The sequence below is a fragment of the Coccinella septempunctata genome, chromosome 4, assembly GCF_907165205.1.
Source record: "Coccinella septempunctata chromosome 4, icCocSept1.1, whole genome shotgun sequence".
Taxonomy (NCBI): domain Eukaryota; kingdom Metazoa; phylum Arthropoda; class Insecta; order Coleoptera; family Coccinellidae; genus Coccinella; species Coccinella septempunctata.
Window position 1 is genome coordinate 19,692,377 of NC_058192.1, and position 23,840 is coordinate 19,716,216.

At 35.4% G+C, this 23,840-nt stretch overlaps 2 protein-coding genes across 2 annotated transcripts in view; both read right to left on the bottom strand.

Annotated features, from left to right (window-relative positions):
• The window catches only part of LOC123310875 (laminin subunit alpha-1), a 301,873-nt gene extending 300,243 nt beyond the window's left edge, over positions 1 to 1,630 (bottom strand). The window contains exon 1 of the mRNA XM_044894560.1: positions 1,409 to 1,630. Coding sequence (XP_044750495.1) covers positions 1,409 to 1,502 — 94 coding nt within the window. The 5' untranslated portion in view covers positions 1,503 to 1,630. The remainder of the gene's footprint in view (positions 1 to 1,408) is intronic.
• Positions 1,631 to 10,651: 9,021 nt separating this feature from the next.
• Positions 10,652 to 23,840, bottom strand: part of LOC123312296 — an 89,548-nt gene continuing 76,359 nt past the window's right edge. The window contains exons 5-7 of the mRNA XM_044896657.1: positions 21,125 to 21,301; positions 15,156 to 15,408; positions 10,652 to 12,324 (exon numbers count right to left, since the gene is read on the bottom strand). Coding sequence (XP_044752592.1) covers positions 15,251 to 15,408; positions 21,125 to 21,301 — 335 coding nt within the window. The 3' untranslated portion in view covers positions 10,652 to 12,324; positions 15,156 to 15,250. The remainder of the gene's footprint in view (positions 12,325 to 15,155; positions 15,409 to 21,124; positions 21,302 to 23,840) is intronic.

Sequence of the window (23,840 nt, forward strand, 5' to 3'; positions counted from 1 at the left end):
ATTATTTCAATATCATGAAAATAATTCCATATGTTCTAGACTTCAAGTTCCAGTTTCATGTTACTAGAAATTTTCATAATTATGATTAGAAAAACTACTCAATTATAAACTTATTGAGAAGCAATACAACTAAAAAATATATTCGAAAAAATCTTTCAACTGATATGTATATAAACCACAAAAAACTTCAAACTGAACAAAAAATGACATTTTATGTACTAATTTCCGAAAGTTCGACTATTTTTGGCTCATCGTACGTTTCGTCCGCATACACTTTTCGTTCGCAAACTTTTTTCGTCCGGCTGTTCGTCAAGTAGATACAAATAATGGATAAATGGACAATTGAATCAATTTTGTCAATTGTGAATACAGAATTCGATGAAAGTATAAGTGCCCGTGACAATAACTGTCATTTGCTGTTGTCAAATGAATTATTTATAAAATTGGCTAGATTTTACGAGTGAATTAGGTGGTTTGAATGTTGGTGTTCATTATAATCAAGAATGGATAGTAATAGCGATATGGATATCATCTCGGATAACAGTAACATTACTCCAGAGCTGAGGAAATTTGAAATTACGGCAACCTAGATGAGGCCATCATGAAGTTCATGAAGTTATGTGAGGTCAACGAAAACATAATATGCACCTTACCAAAAAACTGTCTTTATTGTTTCGCCTGCTTGCTAGCCTCGACTATCAATTTACTGGCTCGTCTATAATAGACAGTTTTTCGTCGTTGGTACATAAATAACCTCGTAAATAACTATCATGATAAAGTTTTACAATTCGTTCCTCTTTCACTTGGGGATTTCTAATCCCACTTGGCTACAGTGTGTACCAGTACCAGTCAACTAAAATGAACTCCTAGATAAGGCAAGTAAAATACTTATTTTCATAAATATAACCTGACATTCAAGGGAAATATTAGCAGTATTGAAATCTGTAATTTTTCGTGATAACATTCACGGAACTAAAACGATAAATTCTCTTCAATACAATTGTAATTGACCATTGCAGTACACATTCAAAATGCATTGCAACTGAGGAATAGCCGACCTAACGAATTTCCCTCATTTTATTGATTAATTTTGGGTATATAGAGACTGTCAAATCTTTAATCGGTCAATCATAGTTTTGTAATATATCCAACTGAAAGGATTTTATAATATAATGTCAAAAAACAATCCAAATGAAGTTCCACCAGTTTCCACTCCCCATTTCATATTTTATGTATTGTACCATCCACAAGATTTTCCACGAGGAAAATTTGATCTAAAATCTGTTTCAGTAGGTATAACCTCAGAAATATGCACCCTATCGGAAATACAGATTTATTTCCATTTGGTTTTTCATATAAGAATATCGCATCCTGAGAATCTGCAATGAAAATTTCAAGTCACCCTTACCGTGTCTACCGGCCTTTCTACCCTTGCCTGCATCTCCATCTTCAACCAAACACAAGAAAAGCGACAAGAGCCAAAAAGAAGTTTTCAAATCCATCTTGCGTTCACAATAATACCTCCACAAACCGAAATTTTCTCTCACATGTCATTAAAACTGAACACTCACAACCACCAAGTTCACCCACTGGTACGCGTTCGCACTCGCTGACACGTGCTCGGGAGGTTCAGGTATGAAACGATACAGACCCCGCGTGATCCGGGTTCAAACTGAAGTGAATTTACCTTAAGGTAAAGTCAAGAACCAGAAGATGAAAGAGTGAAGACCGAAATAGCTTAGTGGTCGACTCTACTTATTTTTAGCGTCATCTCACGGTAACAACCTGAACTTGGAACTGCAGGAGTGATATTTTTATGACCGTTCACCGATCGTAAATGTGTTTTTAACTAATTGCAGAGGTACTCTCGAATGTTCAAGAGCTGAAGAGAGCATATCGAGTCTTATCGCCTTCAGATTGTAAGTGACTATTTGATGCCTGATAAACATGAGCTTTCGTTTGATAACGCCATTTTTGGCAGCCATTTGCCATACTACAGGAAATTGAATAGTTGCCCATTGATTGAGGAGCAAAGAAAGACGTTTATTTTCCACGTGCTTAACTTTTGCCATTTGCTGTACACTCTTGCTCCAAATTATACTACTTTGAGACGAACCGTCTGAATTGACCACCGTACTTTTTTAACGTCAGTCATATAGAAAAGCATAAAATCCGTATTTTCTTATCGAACTCCACAACTATTGTGATTTTATAATAGTATGACATTCAAATCGTAAAACTGTATCATATTTTTGCATTCCGTTCTAATCGAGCATTAGGTGTATATGACACTTTTTCCCGTCAATCTCATGAATTCGCCAAATCAATAGTTTTCAGAAGTCATATCATATCATATCAACGTATCTTTCGAATGTGACAACTTTTGTAGTTGAGATTTGATGATCTGCATCAATCTTCATCTATTTCTCTGTAGAACGTTGTAATATGAACTATTTTCCTTTAACTGTTTGTGAAGTTTTTTCACGTTTTTGATTTCATTGTATGGTATACGGTGATGTCATTACTTTGTTGTTTGTAATAAAATATCATTATACAAGGTGAGAATTCGAAGGTACACATATTTTTGAGGTTCAAAAGCATCACCCTTTCCTTAAACATTTTTTCCGATTCAGCCTAAATAAAAAGATACGTTTAGCAATTTTAAGCTATGAGCTCTGTCACTGTTGGAAGCCTGACACCTGACACTAAAGTTCTTCTATGCATTAAATATAACTGATATATTGAGTATAAATTCTTTTTTGCAACATAATTCGAAATGACTGTAGACAATTTTGTCTGCTTGTAAATACTTCTGGCGGTAATTTATTTGTCTGAGATTTCTTTGTATGTTCACTTTGTGCTCCTATGGAATGAAATTAAAAAAAAACTATTTTTTAATGTAGCATATCGTAGAATACATATCATTGAAATGTTTCAATCCAATTTCGGGACACCTGTATACAAGATTGAAGGTAGACCATCAATTCGATCAGGCATAGGCATGGTTCGAGGAAAGCTAGATGACCTTATTTTGAGGATTCATCTCCTGTAGATATAGTATAGTGGTAATTCATGAGAAGATAGGAAAAAACGACAAAGAAATTCAAAAAACTTCTGACACATTATTGGCAATTTGTATCCAACGACATGTCATATACGGTGATGTATAAAATATTTCTCTTCCATTCACGACCAGAAGACAAAACATTCATAAATATCTGCTTAAAGCTAACAATATTCAAATATTTTCCAAACCCCTTGCTCTAATATATCATACTTCCGACAAGCATTGCAAATAAATATCCTATGTAGAAATCCCAATTCAATAAATCATGAATCTATTACTTATTCCAAAAAATCTGGAATCTAACAGAAGAACTGCGTGAATCACCCTGTGGAGTGCACCTATAAAACCACTGTAAAAATCCAATCATATTCTCTGATAATTTCAGCCGATTACCTCTTGATGAAATTTGAGATTTTATTCAATAATATAAAACAATCTCGTTAAATAACGGTGCATTTAGGAATAATTACCCTATCACGTGATAGTATCGCCCCGCTTTTCCAATTGAACTCTTTGTATTACTTTTTGACGGTATAATGCAATCGGTAGCAATTATCACTATATGTTTGAACCTGATGCTTTCGACTTGTACAATTGGAGTAAGTTTTATTTTCAACTTTCTCCCTGTTACGTTAATATTTAATCATTACGTAATTAAATGAGGTTTTATCCCTAGAAAGTGGTCTCCCACACTTTATTATCTCTTTCTTGAGTAAAAAAAAATTGACTCGTGTTATCGGTGGAAATTAATTATTATAATTATTATTTATTTATTATCCCTGTGATATAAATTTATTCTCGCACTGGACGATTGCATTTCCACAGTCCTTTTCTTTCTCATTGCATTCTCCATGTTCGAACTTGAATTTTCGTAATCTGTATAATTCTTCCAATGAGATTTATTCTGTTAAGCTCAACACATAATTTTCAGCGCCATCTTGAGTATCCTATAGATCACCTTAGAAGTGGAAGTGCGGCCGAGCAATATCAAGTGGGAAGGGTGAGTAATTTATTTTCCTAATCCATTGAGAACTAAAAGAATAATATGCAAGCATTTTTGAGTAAGTAACGCACGTGATTAGGTATCCTATTACGATATCTATTCTAATAGTTATTTTCCGTACATTATTATCTCTTTCTTGAGTAAAAAATTTGTCTTGTGCTATCGGTGGATATTGATTATTATTATTATTATTTATTTATTATCCCTGCGATAAAATTATTCTCGCATTGGGTAATTGCATTTCTACAGTCCTTTTCTTTCTCAATGCAGTTCCTATGTTCGAACTTAAATTTTCGTAATCTGTATAATTCTTCCAATGAGATTTATTGTGTAAAGCTGAACACATAATTTTCAGCGCCATCTGGAGTATCCCATAGATAGAAGTGGAAGTGCGGTCAAGCAATATCAAGTGGGAAAGGTGAGCGCTTCATTGCCCTAATCAATTAAGAACTAAATGAATAATAAGCATTTTTGAGTAAGTAACGCACTTGATCAGGTATCCTTTAACGTTATCTATTCTAATAGATATTTCCCTAACAAGTGCGGAAAGTAATACTATCCCGAACGAGACTGTTTGCACAAAATTCAAAAATCAAAAGAAACACTTTTTTCCTTTACCATTTTTTCCGAAAGATTGGTTTAAAAGATAAAAGGTTTTGAAAACCATAAAAAAATATTATTTCACAAGCGGATTCATCGAATGAAATGAATTTCGATATATAGTTTTCAATTCAATTTATGAATCTTTTTTGAATACATCACCTACATCTTCCAGTTTTCTCATTATGACAATAAAATGATTCAAAGAACCCAACTCTTGAAACTACGTTGGATGCTATTTAATGAATAATTGAACGACGTTTTGTAAAATAACAGTATTCTTCATATTTTCTCGTATAATTCGCCGTTTTGGAGTAATTTAAGGTTCAAAAATTAAAAAGTATCTTTTTAAATTTGAAAAAATGGGTCCTTTGGCTAAAAAAAACTCTGTTTTAAAGATCCACAGATGTGTAGTATCGCAGATTTAGCTAGTTATGCTGAAGGTAATTCCAGGGGTGGCGCAGCTCATAATGAAAACTCAAAATGGCTATATCTTTTTATCAGAGCCGATTCGAAAAAATGGTATGGTGTTTCTTCTGAATCTACTGTGAAAATATTTGTACGAGTCAAAGACTCACCCTGTATAAATAGAGGTATATCCATTTTACAAAACAGATCAAATTTGATTTGATTAATTATATATAATGACAGACGTTATTCTGCATGTCGTTACCATGGTAATCTCACCGTTGGCCTTCGATGCATAGAGACATGATGACAGAATTCAATTTACTCTAAATTATTTGAGTTTGGGAAACACCCCTGCTATTTCAGTCATTTTTCCGCACCGATTGGAAAATTACATTTTGCGATTTTAAATGCTTGCGGAACAAGGGTTGAACGCGCACCCTTGTTGAAAAAATAATTCTTACTTGTGTAAAAGAGGCGAGTTGGTTTGCTGGATGAGTGGGGCGTTATCATGAGACAAGTACAATATAGAATATAGCTCACATTTAAATGGAGTTGAGTTTTAGCTTCACAGTCATAGATTAAATTATTGTCAAAGTACTCAGGCTCTTTAGTTTTCTAAAGGTGGAACAAGAATATATAGCAAAGTAGGCGTAATTCAGTGCTGATGGGAAGGGTGATTACGTATAAGGTGGCAATGTTCAACGTCAACGTCAGCTTCACATTGTAACCTTTTACGTTTTCACTCTTCTATTCTGTTTAAGACTGATGGAGTGTATCTACCACAAGGATGTGACAGTGCAATCTTGTGTGAGCGAACTGGATATTTGAGTTTAGAAATGAGAAGGGTTATTGCTTCTTTATCATTGCTTTTTAATGTGGTCCATTATAATATTGATTGTTCAGAAATATTCTCGACACTTAACTTTAGCGTTTCAAGTTTCAACTCAAGAACTGTCCTGGTTTTCAAGCCAAAAAGAGCTCGAGCGAACATTCTGCAAAAGGCACCTATCACAAAAATGTGATTCATTTTGTCAACAATTTATTTTTTTTTTTCAGGGAATCATAGGATCATATTAAATTTTTGTTTATTTTGTTTTTTTGTTTCTATGTTATCTTTTGTTATTTTTTGCATTTCATATTCGCATTGTCCTGTAAATGGGTTAAACCGTTGTTATTATTATTAGTCGGTTTAGAACGGAATTGCACCTCTTTTGCTATATCTTCTTGACAATGTATCACTGGCAGAATTCGGTTCGTTAGCAGTGGCGAAGCATAGACAATGGATAAATTTGGACGAAAGATAATTTGAGATACCTTATTATTTTTTCGTCAAAACTTTTTTTGTCTTATTAATAAGTCACAGAAAGGGCTACAGATACTTGCACGGGATGGACGAGTTAGTGGATAAGAAAGAAATTATTTAATATTTTGCACTGCACCGCCTAACTTTATGAGAGTTACTCCGATGCGCGGTAGTGCCACGTGATACGTGTGATGATTCTGAAGTTACCCGAGTAGGCAGTAGGCCAAAGTTTTTAATCACTAGATATCACAGTCAATAAAAAACTGTTTGGCACCTACCTGGTATTTCAATGTGACTTCTCATGTTGTCAAAAGCGTAGCACATTCATTACTCATACCTCGGGGCTCTGGGGTGTGTACTGTCTTCTTTGGTGAGGGTTGCAATGTAGAATTGAATTCAAAGTGATATACAAAAATCATAATTTCATCACAACTCAACTGGTTTTCTTCTTAGATCCTACGAACTTTGCTAACGCGGGGGTTGTACTTCATAGAACCTCATATAAAAAATGATTATGGATTTTCAGATTACTCCATGTGTTGAAAAATATCATTATCATATTTCCTCTACTTAATCACAAATAAACAGGATATTATTTTCATAAGTAACCCAAATAACTTCAAAAGTGTATTCTGGCTATAAAATGAAGGTTGTTTTGCTTTTACACTTTGCCCTAAAAGTACTTCGTCATGAAATACATGGGTATGAACTTTTCATGAAACATATATGTAATTCAACTCCAGCCAAAATTGAGAAAATGAGAACAACAAAAAATTGCGATCCAATATCCAGTTTTGCTTCGTTGCTTTTTTGGTTCATATTTCGTTTTTATCTATTTATACATATGTATATGCTTGTATTTTTCAGATCCCATTTGTTACTGATAAGAGCATACTCCTCTAGGTAAGAACATATAAAGGACCCTATTCAAGAAAAAAATGCTGTACAGAGCAATAACTAAAAACATTTTGATTATATTAATTGTAGTTTCTTCAGGTTCTATGTTTTTTTTTCAGATTCTGGAAGCTGGTGATCAGCTTGAATCACATTTTGCCCTTATTACAAAGGATGTTTTTTATGAAGTTTGTTTTTGCTGCCTGTGAATAAATAGTGCAGTAGTGAACATACTCTTTTATTACTGTCTCCCGACTTTCGTAGATTTAATTCAAGTATACTTGTGGAGAATTGAAATATTGAAAAGTTTGCATAACGGACTGAAACATGTCGATTTGACTTGAAGGAGCGGGATTAATTTTAAAGATGAGCTTAATATCTTCACAAAGGATAGAGCGAGCAATGATTATTATGCTCATCTACCACAATGGAAAGATAGGTGGGGTTCTATAAAATGGCAACCTGCATAGCCGGATTAAGTGAAGCAAAGATTGACTAACATATCAGTTCTGATAAGTTTCCCATTCTTTAATGATTTCAGGAAAACAAAAGCCGCCTAGGCTATTCACTTTCAAAATTTCGATTAATCAATACAATTCATTATTTTTGAAGTTTTTATTAAAGAAACATTTCTTCCATTAAAAACACACACGGACATTTTATTATTGATGAAAGGCTAAAGGCTGTATAAACGATCTAACAATTGGTCAGCAGATATTCTCAAAGAAATTTCATTTATACTCTTGTAAACATTGAAAAAAGCAGTATATTCTTCAATTAGTCTCATTTACACTGCTGCTATAGATATGGCTCCAGTGATATGAAAAAATACACAGGTGAATATGGAGTTTCGATTTTTCAATGAGGAAACACCTGTTCTGCACCACAGATAATATATTATGATAAAAAACTAGTGGATATCAACATTGCAGAAGATTGCGAATGGTAAAATTCGATCCAAATTGTGGTTTCTCTTGAAAAATCAAAATCTATTAACTTGACATTCTATAATGAGAGATTAACTATTTTTAACGGACAATCATATCTAAAACCATAACATCACACTATTTTCAAGCATGGATTTACTAACAATAATTGCGACGTTGTCGGTTTCAGCTGGCATGTTCACTTTCTATGCACCGAAACAAACAAGCTTGTGAGCAAACTGCTCTCTTTGGTATTGAAACATTCATTTGGCATCTTTGGATAATTCGATATGTGAGAAAAAATTGCTTTGGTTTACATGATATGTAACAGTGAATAAATTTTCAGACATTCTTTCAGAACACCCCAGCGGCAACGATAGGCAGTTTGAATTTCTTATTTAACTTTAATTATAATTATGGTTTTTGTTTGAAGGCTTATGTATTGCTACTCCCGATATGTTCTAATAATGAAAATTTTTACCTCCGATTTTCGAAAAGCCTATTACAAAAATTCATATTTCGTTGAGATTGAATCTCGAATACTTCTGGAATATTTTGAAGATTCCTCTTGTCGATAATTGAATAAAACTAGGAGGAGTTCCAATACCAAAGGGAACTTTTTGATATGTACTATATAAATATAATGACATTTTCTATGTTACAATATAATCAACACTATCTTCCATCTTTGCGATCTCTATTGTACAAAATATACAAATAAATCTATGAAATGAATGGTTTTGCCCACAAGTTTCGATAAGCACGTTAAATCTGTTCAAAGCTACCTTACTGAAGTATGTATGCTGATTCTTCAGATCTTTTTATATTATATTTAATTTTTCAATTTCCTATTTTATTATTTTAGATGTTTCGATTCTCCTACAACAGTAAAAAATTGTATGAAATTTCATAGATTTAAGATAAAATTTCTTATTGTTCTATGTATACCTAAAATCTTGCCCAGTCCAATCCAAACAAATTTAACTTAATTTTCGTTACTTTTTATATTTCTGACATGTTTGGTCACATAAGAATGATATGAAATTACTTTGCTATTCGACTAGGCTCAAGTTGATCTTGATGATCTTCCATAGGATGACGAAATCATTGACGGTTTGAATAATGGCAAAAAAATAACAATTGATTCATTTGGTTTGAAGATCAGAAGACAACTACATTCAATCTTTTTTCATCACTGCTTCCAAAAATATATTGAAAACTAATGAATAGATCGGAAAGTTCGAATTTCAAGTTTCAAGTACCCAAGTATCAGTTTTTTCACAGAAAAATATTAAAATCATTATCTTCGATCTATTCATTCGAAATTCAAGTTCATCCCTTATCCTTTAATTCTGCAAAGATCCTTCTGTTAGAAAATTGTATAGTATATGGTTTATTCTCATATTTGGTAGAGAGTAGCTTTTCAACGTTCATATTACCTTATGTAACATATTGATTCATACATCAACAAATAAGAAAATTATTTGGTCTAGAAGATCGGTCGGTATCATTGTGCTATACAATTTTATGTGCAGTCCACTTACTTACACCGAAAACATATGAATTTAGGTTAATCGTATTTGTCTATTGGCTGTGCGCGTTTCTTAAATTCTTTAGACCATTTTCTTTCTTCCCAATCTATCTGTTCCGATTTAAAACCAATAGTATTCGCCGAATGAAATAAGAGTATGTTATTAACGAATGAAAATCTACCGGGTGGTCCACCCCAGAGGGAGTAAATAAAGATATTTTGAAAATCTTTTCTCGTGGTGTGTGTAGGGTGTTCGAAAACACAATTTAAAATTATTGTCATATATACAGGGTGATCGAAAACAAAGATAAGGACCAAAGTTACACCTTTTTAAATGTAACACCCTATATTTGACCTCAAAAATGGAAGGCAAGCTCAAATTATGATGAGTTTCTTCAGATCATCTTATGCCTTAGAAGCACCCTTTACGAGATAATGGAGAAAAATTTAAAATATGGAGTTTTTTCAAATAGCAATTAATGAATAAACTAGTTACGTCAGCGATACAGACCGTATTTTTTCGAGTAGACAAGTTGGCTACTCCTACAAAGAAAAAAAATTTTATCTCTCTCTAACTTAATCTCAGAGTGATTATAATTAATTCTCAAACGTCAACTATAAATAATCGTCAAAAACTTTCTTATTTCAAACGGAACACCCGGTATTTCTATATCTCGTTGAACGTGAAAATTAATTTCGAAACTATCTTTCCTACACCTAAACCTGATAGTTTTTCAGCAGTTTTTTACGATTATTTGTAGTTTATGTTTGAGATTTCATTATGATCTCTCTGTATATTCCAGAGTTGAATTTTTTTTATGTGTAGAAGTAGCCAACTTGTCTACTCGAAAAAATACTGTCTGTATCGCTGGCTCAACTAGTTTCTTCATCAATGTTATTTAAAAAAACTCCATATTTTCAATTTTTCGCAATTATCTCGTAAAGGGTGCTTCTGAGGTATAATATAATCTGAAGAAACTCATCATAATTTGAGCTTGCCATTTAATTTTTGAGGTAAATACAAGATGTTACATTCAAATAAGTGTAACTTTGGTCTATATCTTTGTTTTCGAACACCCTGTATATATGACAATAATTTAAAATTGTGCTATTGAACACCCTACATATACCACTTGAAAATATTTTCACAATATCTTCATTTACTCCCTCAAAATGAGCGTCACGTCTGGGGTGGGCCAACCGGTATATTGCGTTACTGTGTTCCTAAAGACAGAAGCGGCTCGTGGTCATTTGAACCGAGGGGACAAATCTCCTCAGTCGATAAAATATACTTTATTCAACATAGTTTCTAGAATATATGTATTTTAAAGTACTTACATTAAAAACCTGGAAGGAGGTTTCAGTAATTACTTGCAAGGGAGATTTCAATGACTAAAATTATTTCTCAAAATCCAAGGTACAATATTTTCGCAATTATTGATGTCTTATAATATTATGAAAGTACCTAGAGTAGCCATTATATGTGATGTTGGATTTTTACTTGATTGGAGCGGATGATTTTCATCACAATATTTTGTCCAGGCGTCTGAATTTTTTTTTGAAGGAGCTTAGCTTCCTTTGTCTCCTCGTACGAGCCGCCCATGCCTCAAGGTATTCATTGAAAACTTTTGAATAATACTCAATAGTTTCTGACGCCAAAACATTGACATTCGTCATTAACTTAAATTCGTCTTCAGCTAACAGAATTCAATGAATTTATGGTTCATTGTCATATCATATATGTGTTAATGAACCTTTATCGAAATGATCCTGCATCAAAGACGATGAAACGTTGGCAAATTTCGGAATTCCCACAGAGAATACCAATAGAACGAACTCAAAGCGAAACAAATTCATGTTGTTCTAAAGCATCAGAAACAATTCGAATAATTCCGGATCTTTTCAATGCTTCCTGAAACGAACCGACCAAAATCGACAATCCGGAGCCGGAAGCATTCAAACAATGCCGCTTTCAAAGGCGACTTTGATGTTACCAACGCGTGAATAGCTCCGTGTACACTGTACCAAACAAAGTTACACTAAATATTTCGCTACCCTAACCTATACATTTTCGCCTTCTCTATGTTATTCGCAGTAAATAACTACTTAGGTATTGTCTTTTACACAAGAATTTATACCTAGGATGACTTAGTACCGCTCTTTTCATTATAAGCGGAGAAAAGGACGTTGAAGACTGGATCTCTTATTTTACATCGTTGTCATAGCATCAATTAAATTAGTAGGAAAAAAATTGAAACAGGAGTTTCTTATTATCGTTCCTAGTTTTGCTCAACCGACAGTACTAGATCCACTGAATGATAATGGATCTACCTGGGTGCATCCAATTCCAAACACATTCCTTTTTTTAACATCTAAGAATAATTCATTTTCACATCCGTAATACAACAATCAGCGATGCTCGGAGGAAGATTCACAGAAATTGCACTCATAATTTTACTCTCGTAATTAGCTAGAAATTTTTAGACAAAGTCCTTACTTTAAACGTGTCACATGGTTTCGTGGTTGCTTCAGATGCCGAGCGTTGGGTTCTTCGCTCGACTCACCCTGCAGGCCACGACCCGGCCACCTCTGGAAAAAAAATTTGGGTTGATCGAAAATTATTCTGCCCGAAAAATTATAACGAAATCGTATTCGAATAATTGGTTCGAAAGTGGTATATGAGGAGGCTACAAATAAATCAAAACAAATCACTATCCACCATATCAGATTAATAAAAAACAGTAGGAACTGGTAGGGATAATTTAACTCAGGAGGGCCACAAGCTGGCAAGCTGCAAATAGTAATAGGTATATTCTGCTGTAAGATAGGGTAGATCTGAGCCAAATAACTCTGACTAAACTGGAAGCATGGTCCAATTCGTTACTTTTTTACTACAATTTATAACACCTGGTTCGAACGTTAGTACAGTCACTAGCAAAATAATCGATCAATTCAGTAAATCGATGTTCATTCATAAATGTGTTATTTTGAATCCCATTTGATTGATTTTTCTTTTAGTTGTAGGTAAGTTTATATGATATTTCTCACAAGTTTTGAATATCAAAAAAATAATGGTGCCTACAGATTACTCTGACGTGAAGTCGGACCAAGTCATAATGCGCATGATTCAAAAATCCAAGATAGGATTTTGGGTGGAAGCGTTCAAATTGTGACATAGGAATGCACGTCAGATCAATTTGAACGCTTCCGCGCAAACTCCTATGTTAGATTTTTGAATCATGCGAATTATGACGTGGGGCCTCGCCACGTCGTCAAAGTAATCTGTAGGCACCTTGCCATGCGTCATTTTAATCTGGTGAAACAAAATCTGTTTTTTTACTCTAACTTTGAAACCACTTTTGGAGTGTTCCAGTTGTTCCACCTTGTGTTTTCTTATTTGTCAACAAGACAATTCTTTTCTTCATAATTTCGTTCTTAATTTATCAAAATAGGTTAATTTTTATGAAAGATATAGGATTTTCAGAAAAAAAAATTACATTTCTACTATTTCGATATGGCTTTTTGATGTCGTAGAGATAGGTGTGGCCATCTAAAGGAATACCATCATGAACTAACTGCATTATTCACGAAGAGAAAACCACATCTGTGGTTTTCCTGAAAAGGCCAGCATTATCTAATGCTGGCCTTTTCAATTAATTATAAGGCGAAACGCAGTTAAGGTGAAAGAGAACTTCTCCACTCCCTCAGTGGAGGACTGTAAGAAAGTAGGACTGGCTATATAGAAGATGAAACCAAATTACATTGACAATCGGTCAAAATGGTAGGCCTACATTTCAGAGCGCACTATTCATATATCCTTAAGTCATCTTAATAACCGTCATTAATACCAGCTGGGAAATCAAGTGCTACTGTGCCTCGAAATTGTGTTCGACGCTGATATCGACAGCTTTCCAAAGTAAAAATATACATATGAAGCTGTGATTAGGCTCACCATGTAGTATGCCTGTGATGAACAGAACATCCGGCATCCAAGGATAGTATAGAGGTGTTTCCTCATATGTCCCAAGAGCCAGCTATTCCTGAAAGGGGAAATAGCAAACCTACCCTGTAGCCCTTGTGTTATCAAGGGTGTTTGCGATATCAATTGAAAGTCAAAATCCGAGTTCACAAATTTTATTCGTTGTTTATTCATAGCGAACACAGAAGGCACTAATACACAACTCTGAAAATCCACCGATTTACAGGGATACAAACTGAGATCAGTCAAGTGAAAATAGTACAATAGGAGGTATGGCAAACAGAACACAACTAATATTTTTTTCTCGGACTGATGGAGAAATAGTAATGAGAACGGAAAGAAAGAGGGATTCGATCTCGAATGCGCCCAGACTATCACAATGCTTACAATGAAGACGGGACTCTGTTTTCTACTCCCAACGGGTTTTCACGCCAGCCAGTAAATCGTACTTCCAGCGGGGAGAACCGGACAGGACGGGAAAAAAAAGGCACAATTGTCCACCGCACTGGTTTCTAATGCCAACGAATTTGCACGCCAGCCAAGAATCGTACTCCCAGCAGTGGAAGAACTTGGGCAGGACGGGGGGTTGAAGCTGAAGGTCCAAGTTGACAGTACGAAGTGTTGTCTTACTCGATATACGGCTTGTCGTGGACGGCGATCCCAACGGTTGCTCTGGCACTTGGAATTGACGTGGTCACCCCTAGCGTAAGCGACCAGGAGAGCGAGCTAAGCACGCTTACTACCCTACACAGAACGGATCCGAAGCGAAACAGGAGACATAGCAGGGCTACGGAAATTAAGCCAAACACAAGGCTTAGCACAAAAAGGAATCCAGACTAAACGGATACCTACTCTTCAACGTACTTTGATTCCTCGCAAAACAAGAAAGAAAGATACCGAATGACTACTCAAAACAGACTCGTTACTCAATAGAGAATGGTTACTCAATACCGAATGAATCACTATTAAGAACTACCACTCAATGGATAATTAGCATAATTAAACAGGATGAGGGACTGGCGTGGATTGTATCCACTTGCGGGGTGCGGAAACGGTATGTCACTCATGTGGAAAAATCGGTAAAATTCGCGTCGATGAAAATGTCTTCACTCCGGCTTATCGGCACTGATGGACAAAAACTCGGCTATCTCCAAATTTAGGATGTTTTTCACGGTGCTACATCTTTTTTCAGAAATAAAAAGGGTTAAAACTGTCCGGAATGTTTAAGGTTTCCTACGATGTCTATTCATTACGATGGGTTTGAAATTGAATTTTTTTCAAAAAATGATAGATGAAAGGCCAGTAGCGGTACAATGAAAGACAGGAAACATTTTTGTCATTTGAATTGCAGACTTTAGTTCATGCAAAAGCGGCAGTAAAACTGAAGGCTGGTCCTTGAATAATCTTCATGGAAATTATCGAGTTAAACGTCTTCACTCACCTACTGCTAGACGAACCACTCGTCTTTCTGAGCCGGCTGCGAGACGTGGTCCTTGTCCGGCCCACCGCCTCCGTTAGGCTGTAGCTGGCCCGGTCTCAATTTGCCAGGCAGTAGAGGAGGGCCCGGGCCGGCGTGCTGCTGTTGCGGCGGAACCCGAGCGGGCCCGCAGGGTGCCACCAGTTTCCCTGGACGCCAGTCAACGTCGTCGTACTCCCTTGTTTCATCGCCCCGTTGGAGCCGTACATTTGCTGAACTGAAATGAAGAAGAATTGGGCTTAAATATGGTGAGTATGCATAGCCATACATCATCAATGCAGTCAGAAAGTTATGGAAATATTGGGTTCAAAATTTATTATATTCGACATCCAAGAGAATCGTAAGCCACAGAATTTAACAGCTACAAAAACATAAAGCTCAGTCGTTCAAATGAATTCTTTTCGAGTTTGATAAGAATGGGGAATTCTCCACAATTTGGGTTATCACAGCATATGCAAGTTTAAACTGAATAATTATGAGTTTCATTCATGAATTTTTCAAATGCACCGCGGAAATTATTCAAAATCATTCTTCAAATATGAGGTTTTAAAATTTAAATAGCTTCGTTTCTAGTTTACGATTTGGCAACAGCGCCTACTAGAAAATAAAAAGAACAATGGCTTGTTTATAAAATAACCGCTGTTGATTTGCAGCCATCATAGGGCGCGTACTCACTGACGAGCCTCAACAGCAACCGGCCATAAAAATCCCATAAAATTTTACGAACCTCCTTGTTCGTCGCAGAATTCATAGATAGCTATCTTTGTCTATCTCATCAAGATAGTGTATTTGTTGTCTTTTATTATCAACGCATATTTCAGTCGATGTTGCCAAATTGTGCATTAGAAACAGAACGTTTTAAATATCCATTTTTATTTTTCATTTTCAAGTAATTAAAATATATTTTTTTTTTTTGGGAAACAGTTGAAATGGTTATTTCAAAATGTGACGTTTCAAAGATATTTCATAAAAAATATGTACATCATTTTCGTCAGAAGGAGTATTCAATATTAGCACCCAAATATTCTGATTTTAGTTTCCATATTCATCAATTAAGGCAAATACATTGGAATTTTGATGATCCATTAGTTGTACGAGTAAGTTAATTAGCTTTGTAGCTACAGCAGAAGGCGGGAATGTTCCAAAACCAGTACAAGTACAGCCTTCTCAAAGACGGCTATTGCACAAGAGTTTTTGAAAGACGAGTATTGGACAAGCCTTTTTATTTATTTATTTGCTATGTTCGGAAGGCATAATCAGTGGTCCAAAGTTTCCCGCACTGAACTTCGATAATAGTTTGCTTCAAAAAAAGAAAATTGAGTCAAAGAAATAAATATAAAAAATACTCAAAGGTTCAAAAAAGTAAAAAACATCTCGGAAATAAGCGAGAGTGAGTCTGAATTAGAAATTGTTTTCTTTCAATGTTTTTCCTGATAAACAAACTTATGGTCAAGTCTCTCTCGCCCCCTGTTCAAATCTCCAATGGGTTAGGGATACATGAGCCAATTTTCGATTCCTAAAAAAAGAATTGCTGCACTCAAAAAACTCATCTCACCAGCACTCTACTATTACCTATCGTTACCTATTTGGGCGTGATATCTTCACGCAAAAAATTAGTACTACCATTCACAGATAAATCTCAATGGGACGAGAACGCAATTGAAATAAATTTTGGTGGTGTTTCCCAATAATGTCAGCATGATATCCGCCTACTAGGAGAATTTAGGTTCGAAGATTCCAGCCTATACGACTCAAGCTACGTATCTGTTGAAAAATTATATTTTTATCCCAAAACCGTTACTTTTAGCATGAAATTACAAGAGACCTTATTTGTTCGAAATCAATTTTGTAAAGTTATACAATGGATAAGAAGAAAAGTTTTTTTCGAAACAAATTTTATGGATGGCCCTTTCTACTCCTTGCAATTAAAGGGAAACACCACAAAATTTCTTTTATTGCCACTCCCTTAGAATGTCTACTAAAATTAATCTCTATTAGTTTTCTAATAAAAAAAAAAGAAATTGCTTGATATTTATTCCAACTTTATAATACCCATATCATTTAGGTAATTCAGCGATATTTTTCCAAATCTCTTTTATCTTCCCATGAATTCCTTTGATGGAATCAGAACAAGAGCATTATTAATTCGCCTGAATGTGTCTTATATTTGAGAAAATAGCCTCAAACGATGAGGTTAGACTTACCGATGAAAATATGATATATAATCAATTGGATTCTGTCAGTTCGTATTGCCTCTCTGATGAAAGAGAGATACACACTGTAAATTTTCAGAGTAGGTTGGGGTCTCAGTTCTTAAGATAGCCACATAAACCCAACATTAAGCTCTGGTTAACTTCGTTTACGGGCAAAACCTGCTCGAAGGTTTCGTAGCTACGAATTGAAGGTATCTAATAATTTCATATTGAAATCATTCCAATGGGAAATGCAAGAAAGTTCATAGACAGCCTATTACTAGAAATAAATAGGTATCTGTATCTCAAAAACTATTCGCCATGTGACGCTCAGATTTTGCAAGAACCTTAGAAACATTATTTAGAAGTCAAGTAGTATTTATCGAGTTGATCAGATCTAAATTCTGGATTGGAAGGATTTTTTTGAAAACCAAGCAGCGTTAGGATAAATCAGTATCTGGATAGATGACCGCTTGGAATTCGAAGAGGCGTTCCCGACTTCTCGTCAGTTCTTTTTTCGAAAGACATTAGAAGTAACGTTAAAGATCGGAATCTATAGAAAAAAATTTCACCAAACGTCTTCTCTTGAATGATATAATCGAGTTGTACACAATATTGGCAGCCCTAGACCGATGAAAGAAACACACGCAACGTCTTTCACGTATTTATAATTTGAAGGTTTCGGCCTGGCCTATTGCGTAAACGTGTCAAATTCCAATGAAAGAATATCCAAGAATATTTTCCTCAATACAACCCCCGTCCTCCAAGAAAGATTAACGTCCAACCTGCCAGTAAACACGGAACATGGGACCTCCCCAGATTACCTCCAACTGGTAATCTCGTGGCATACTCCAAGGGACGCGTTCAGGTCACGTCCACGAAGGGATTTGTTGTACACTGACAGGAAGGGAAAGGAGGGTAGTCTTTAATTTTTTATTCATGAAGGCAGCCTTATTGGAAATCGCTCTGGCCGTTTTGTATCTAAATGTTAATAAGGAGCTGTTTTTGTCGGAGATACTGTTTGACAGTGTATGGATCATCGCTATATCCCCATACATAATTCATAGAGACTATTGGTGAGAAAATGTAATTTTCCGTTTTTGAAGGCGATGCTCAAGTGGTCCTCCCAAGGTGGGACGTGCTGCAGTGTTCTCCACAGGAGGGACCTGATTTCAAAAATTCCATAATGCTCTTTATTTCAACTTTGATTTCTTGCTATAAATCACGTTTGGTGAGATTATACTATTATAGGCCTGCTTTCTTTCTATTTTAGGATGGTTTCAGATCGGTTCAAATCAGTCGCACTTTGCTTTCCTTACAACTGATGTTCGACATAATATTTTGACCGATTCTGAATTCTTCTAATTGCGAGCCCAAACAAACCTTATACAGGCTTCAATGATACTTTATCCCATTCCTGTACGTATCCAACTATATACTGCAGGAAAAACCAAATTTTTGAATTTGATAAAAATAAACGGAAGAACTACACTGTAATAACAGATATTTGGAAAAATCCAGCGATTTACAGCCATATAAACTGATTTCAGTCGAGTGAGAATTACAGTATACTAGGTGGAATTGGCAAACAGGTTTTACAAAAGGTTTTTATGGAGTGAATGGAACGGAAAGAAAAGAAGATGTGATCTCGAACGCGCCCCGACCGTTACAAGATTCATCGCCAACCAGAATCAAGACTTTGCCTTAAAAACTACGGGCTTCCCTATCTCCGCTCTGTTTTTTGCTCCTAACGGGTTTGCAGGAAAGCCAGAAATCGTACTTCCAGCAGGGAGAACCGAAAATGAGAGTTCGCCATTCCGGATTATACTCCCAACGAGATTGCACGCCAGCCAAAATCGTACTCCCAGAAGTGGTAGAACACGGGCAGGATGGGAGTTGAAGCTGAGGTTTTAAGTTAACAGTTCGGTGTTGTCTGATATCTGGACTCGATATGGCTTTTCGTAGACGTCGCTCCTAACGGTTGCTCTGAAACTTGGCGTACACGTGGTCACTCTTCGAGTAAGTGGCTAAAAGAACGAGCTAAGTACGCTCACTACCTTATATAGAACGGATCCGACATTGAAAGAAAAGAAATACCGGCTAATAGGCTAGAATGACCACTGGAACTCTTAAAAGCGTGAAATACCAAAAGTACCAAATGATTGCTCAATACAGACTCGTTTCTCAATACGGAATGATTCAATACGGCCGGCGTAAGAATTGATACAGAATAAATACTTATTAGTTATCAAATCTCGTCCTTATAATTGGTCAATTTCAACCCTTGTTGAAATTGCCAACGTTTCGAATCTTTATTGATTCTTCATCAGGTCAGGGCTACAAAAATACACAAAAATATAATTAGTACTCGATATAGATTGACTACTCAATACTAAATGATGTACTTGAGGGGGAACATCTTCTTTTGTACCACCTGCGGGGTGTGGAAACGGTATGTCCCTCAAGTGTCAAAAAACAGTAAAATTTTTTTAAAATTAACTCTCGTTTATCGGTATTTACGAACAAAGCGAAAATTGAAAATGAATAACCCAATCACTTCAAAATTAGGGTGGATTTTTTCCGACCAAATGAAGTAAAGGATCTTTTGTTAAAAGTAAGTAGTCACATGAAGTACTAAATGAATCGATGCTACCACTGGCGTTCAGCGACTTAAGACTTCTAAATACCTTTATGGTTCAGTCGCATACCAGGTGTAGCATCGATTCATCTAGTAATGCGATACGACTGCGTCATTTGGTCGGCATCGTTGGTTGTGTTATATGATTCTGATCATCTCCAATAAGACTGAATTAGGGCTATCGCTACTGAACTTTGGTGTTGGCACGTTCTCTAAGGTATACACTGAATATAAATTTGTGACAGTCAAATTTCCTTATTGTATTCCATAGTCATATAGTTTTCATTAGTAACTACAACGAAGCTATCAGACAAAACATTGCAATTGATTTAGAGGAATCACCTCAAACATCTACAACAAATTAGAGGTTTTTTAATGTTCATACAATGGCACCACGTAGAAGTGATAGCTCCTAGCTAAAGCTTCTGTGTTACCATGTATTTGTTCACCTCCTTTATGGAAAAACTGTACCTATATGATTTGCTGAGCTGTATGTGTGTTTAACTTGGTGAATAAATATTTCTATTATATTTTTATTGATTTAGAATGTCTTGCAAGTCTTGGGACATAGATGAAAGTAATGGTCATTGCAGTGCTGCGAATGCAATGGTAGTACTTAGTCATTGAACTGTGAAACGTCTCTCAGAGTTCAATAGTTGTTGTAAACACATTCGATATTTCTCTGCTTAGAGCAACCATAGACTTAATGAAATCAATGAGTGCAACACTGATGCAGTGGCGTAACATGAATAGTCGGGCTAATCTTTTCACATTGAAAATTGATGTGACAACAATCTCCGGGATTCAAATTACAATAATTCCGTTGCCCTTCCTGGCATACTGTCATGTGTCATATATGTGATTCGTAGAAATACCTGGTTCACCGCCGATATAGATTGTGAAATAAGGGAACTGCGTTTTTTCAAGATTCGAAAAATTCATTTAGCGGATTACGGTCAATCTACAGCCGTCCCATTAAAAATTTCACGATGAGAAAAGCCGCTGAACCAACAACCCGCCCCATTTCCATAACAAGGAGACAGGACGGCCGTAAATTCTCGGTCAAATTACAGTAATCGGAAGAAACTTGGAGGGAAACTCACGTGAATAGGAGGCGTTCTGCTGTTGGACATTTCCGTTTCCCATTCTGCCGTTCCAGCCCCAGCGGCATATGCATATGGCGATACCGACTATACACACTAACAATAACAGCAGAGCCATGATCAGGGCGGCCACAAACCATGTCAGCTCCATGCCCAGGATGGTAGAATTTTCGTTATCTGGAATTGAAATTTGACACAATTATAAAATGTAGTAGTGAATTCTAAGGACGTCCCAGCACTACATGCACTCTTTTTAGATTGTGAATTAAGTTTATAAAGAGGAGTCAGGAAAGCTTTCATTTTTCCTACGACGCCACCCTGCACAACAAATATGTGCTCCCAACCAATAGCCTCTCATAACAAAGTTTTTTTGTGATAACTTACGGTGGCCTCAACCGATTCTGGTAATTTTCTGAATTTGAGTCAATACAATTATCAGCAATAATTAGTTGTTAGTCCAACACCTTTCCATAAGTTTCAAGGATCGCCAGGAACGGACCGACCCTAGCATTCAATAGTCAGACACTTCACTTTTTTGATTGAAGATATCAAAATTCCTCCATTTTTTTATGAAATCTGCAAAAACAAGTGTTGGTGCAACATAGACCGGTTTGCAGATACAAACATTTTTATAATTGGCTGTCAAAATATTTTTTCCTTAATACTGCAAGCGGCTTATTGTTGCTGCGATTTTACTAAAACTTCTTCTCTTTTATTGTTCATTTATTTGAAACTTTCATTAGTAAAAAAACGAAGAATATGTGGATATAAAGTCAATGTAGAGTTTATACTTTGTAATGCTGTTAGATCAACAGAGATTCAGGCGAAACACCAAACACCTCCCAAGGACAATACATTCAAGGCTGTGGATCAAAAAGAAACTGATAAATGATTTTATAATGGAAGTTCTTAAAATGGATTTAAAAAGAAAACAAGTTATAAATATGGAAAATCTACAACGCAAAATTCAATGCTTTTCCTCAGTAACCATATCAACAATTAGCAGATTGCAATATTCATGAAAAATATTTTGATATTTAATCATAAAAACGTTTGTAACTTGAAAACGATTCCTTTATTCGATGTTGCAACGGAATAACTTTTTTTCAGCAAAATAAATGAATAAGAACATAATTGGAGGAATTTCGCCGATATCTTCAGCCAAATAAAGTTTCTGATCATTGAGTGATAGAGTCGGTCCGTTCTTGGCAGTCCTTAAGACTTATGGGGAAAGTTTGGAAATAAATCATTACTGATAATTGTATCGACTCAAATTCAAATTACCAGAATCAGTGGTCTTGTTCGGAAGTTATCACAAATTCAATCGATTTATGGGAGTACCATTTGAAGGCACATCCTAGCTATACGAAAAAAATGAAAGCATTCCTGACTCGTCTTTATATAGGCTGTTTTCAAAGGTGAGGGTTTTTTTTTGACAGAAGGTAGAACCCATCAAAATAAGTCGTTCAACCAAAAATTGTTCATATAAAATATCCAAGATGGCTGAGATAAAACCCCTAGAAGTTCGACAAAATTTCATTGAATTTCAAGTACGGGACTGTGGAAGGTGACTCCGGCATCGCAAAAACGAAACAAAACATAAATATATGGCTGGACAACAATGGTTCAGTACCAAGTTCATCAGATTAGATACATCAGGTCACTTTTGAGATAATCATAATTGTTGTATCGTACAATCTGTTTCCAAGCGGAAGTTTTTCAGCGTTGAGTTCAACCGCTTCCAGTGCATCGCTTGCCGATTGTTATGCACAACTCTCTATCAATTGATATGGCCAAAATTGTGAAATTCTGGAAATAAGTGGAATATTGTAGGATAAACACATAACAAGTACTAGGTCCATAGCGCTAGTTGGAGTATTGAAAATAATTGAGGTATGAAAAGTAATAAATAGCCTAAAAATTTATCCCTATTTTTATCAAAAGGTGAAAGCTTAACAGTTGTTAAATTATGCCGTGTGATGAGATTTTTTATTTTGGCTCATAGATACTGAATACGTCATGCACATGCTCAATTTTTTTCACGAATAAAGGAACCTTCATTTAATGATGTGAAAATTTTCTTGATTCCCAAGTTTGATCAACCGAAAATTTCCAGTCTGAACGAACAACTTTTCAGGCAAGATTTCTCTGGAATTGGGCACGTCAGCGTTAGAGAGGAATGTTTTTAATCGCGAATGTTAAGTCAAGATTTTCCAAATTTTCTTAAAAAAAAATGCCTAAATTATTCGACAATGCCTGTCTCAATATACGACAATGGAGTACTATTTCAAAACCATTTTTACTCCGGACAAGACTGTCCGCACTAATGGTCTAATGGTGACCATCCCCTGAAGACCGATTTATTGGCGAGATTAATTTTTTTTTTCAATATTGAGTCCTTTTCTTTCATGGAGTGGATTCATCGAAATAAAACATTTCATGAGATATCACCTAATATACCTACAATAAATCAAATTGAGAAAATCTGTATAGATGTACATATCTTTAAAACGAAAAGTACGATATTTATGTAATTTGCGGCAAATACAATGACACATGAAGACAATCCCTGATGATTCATGCTCTATGAAGAAAATTTATATTAAATATCGTCTTGTTGAAATCTTCTCTGAGGAATTTGGATCAGTTTTACCTGTTAATTGGTTTGTAAGTTTATGATTAGGTGTTTATTTCGCTTCACATGATTCAGTAGGAA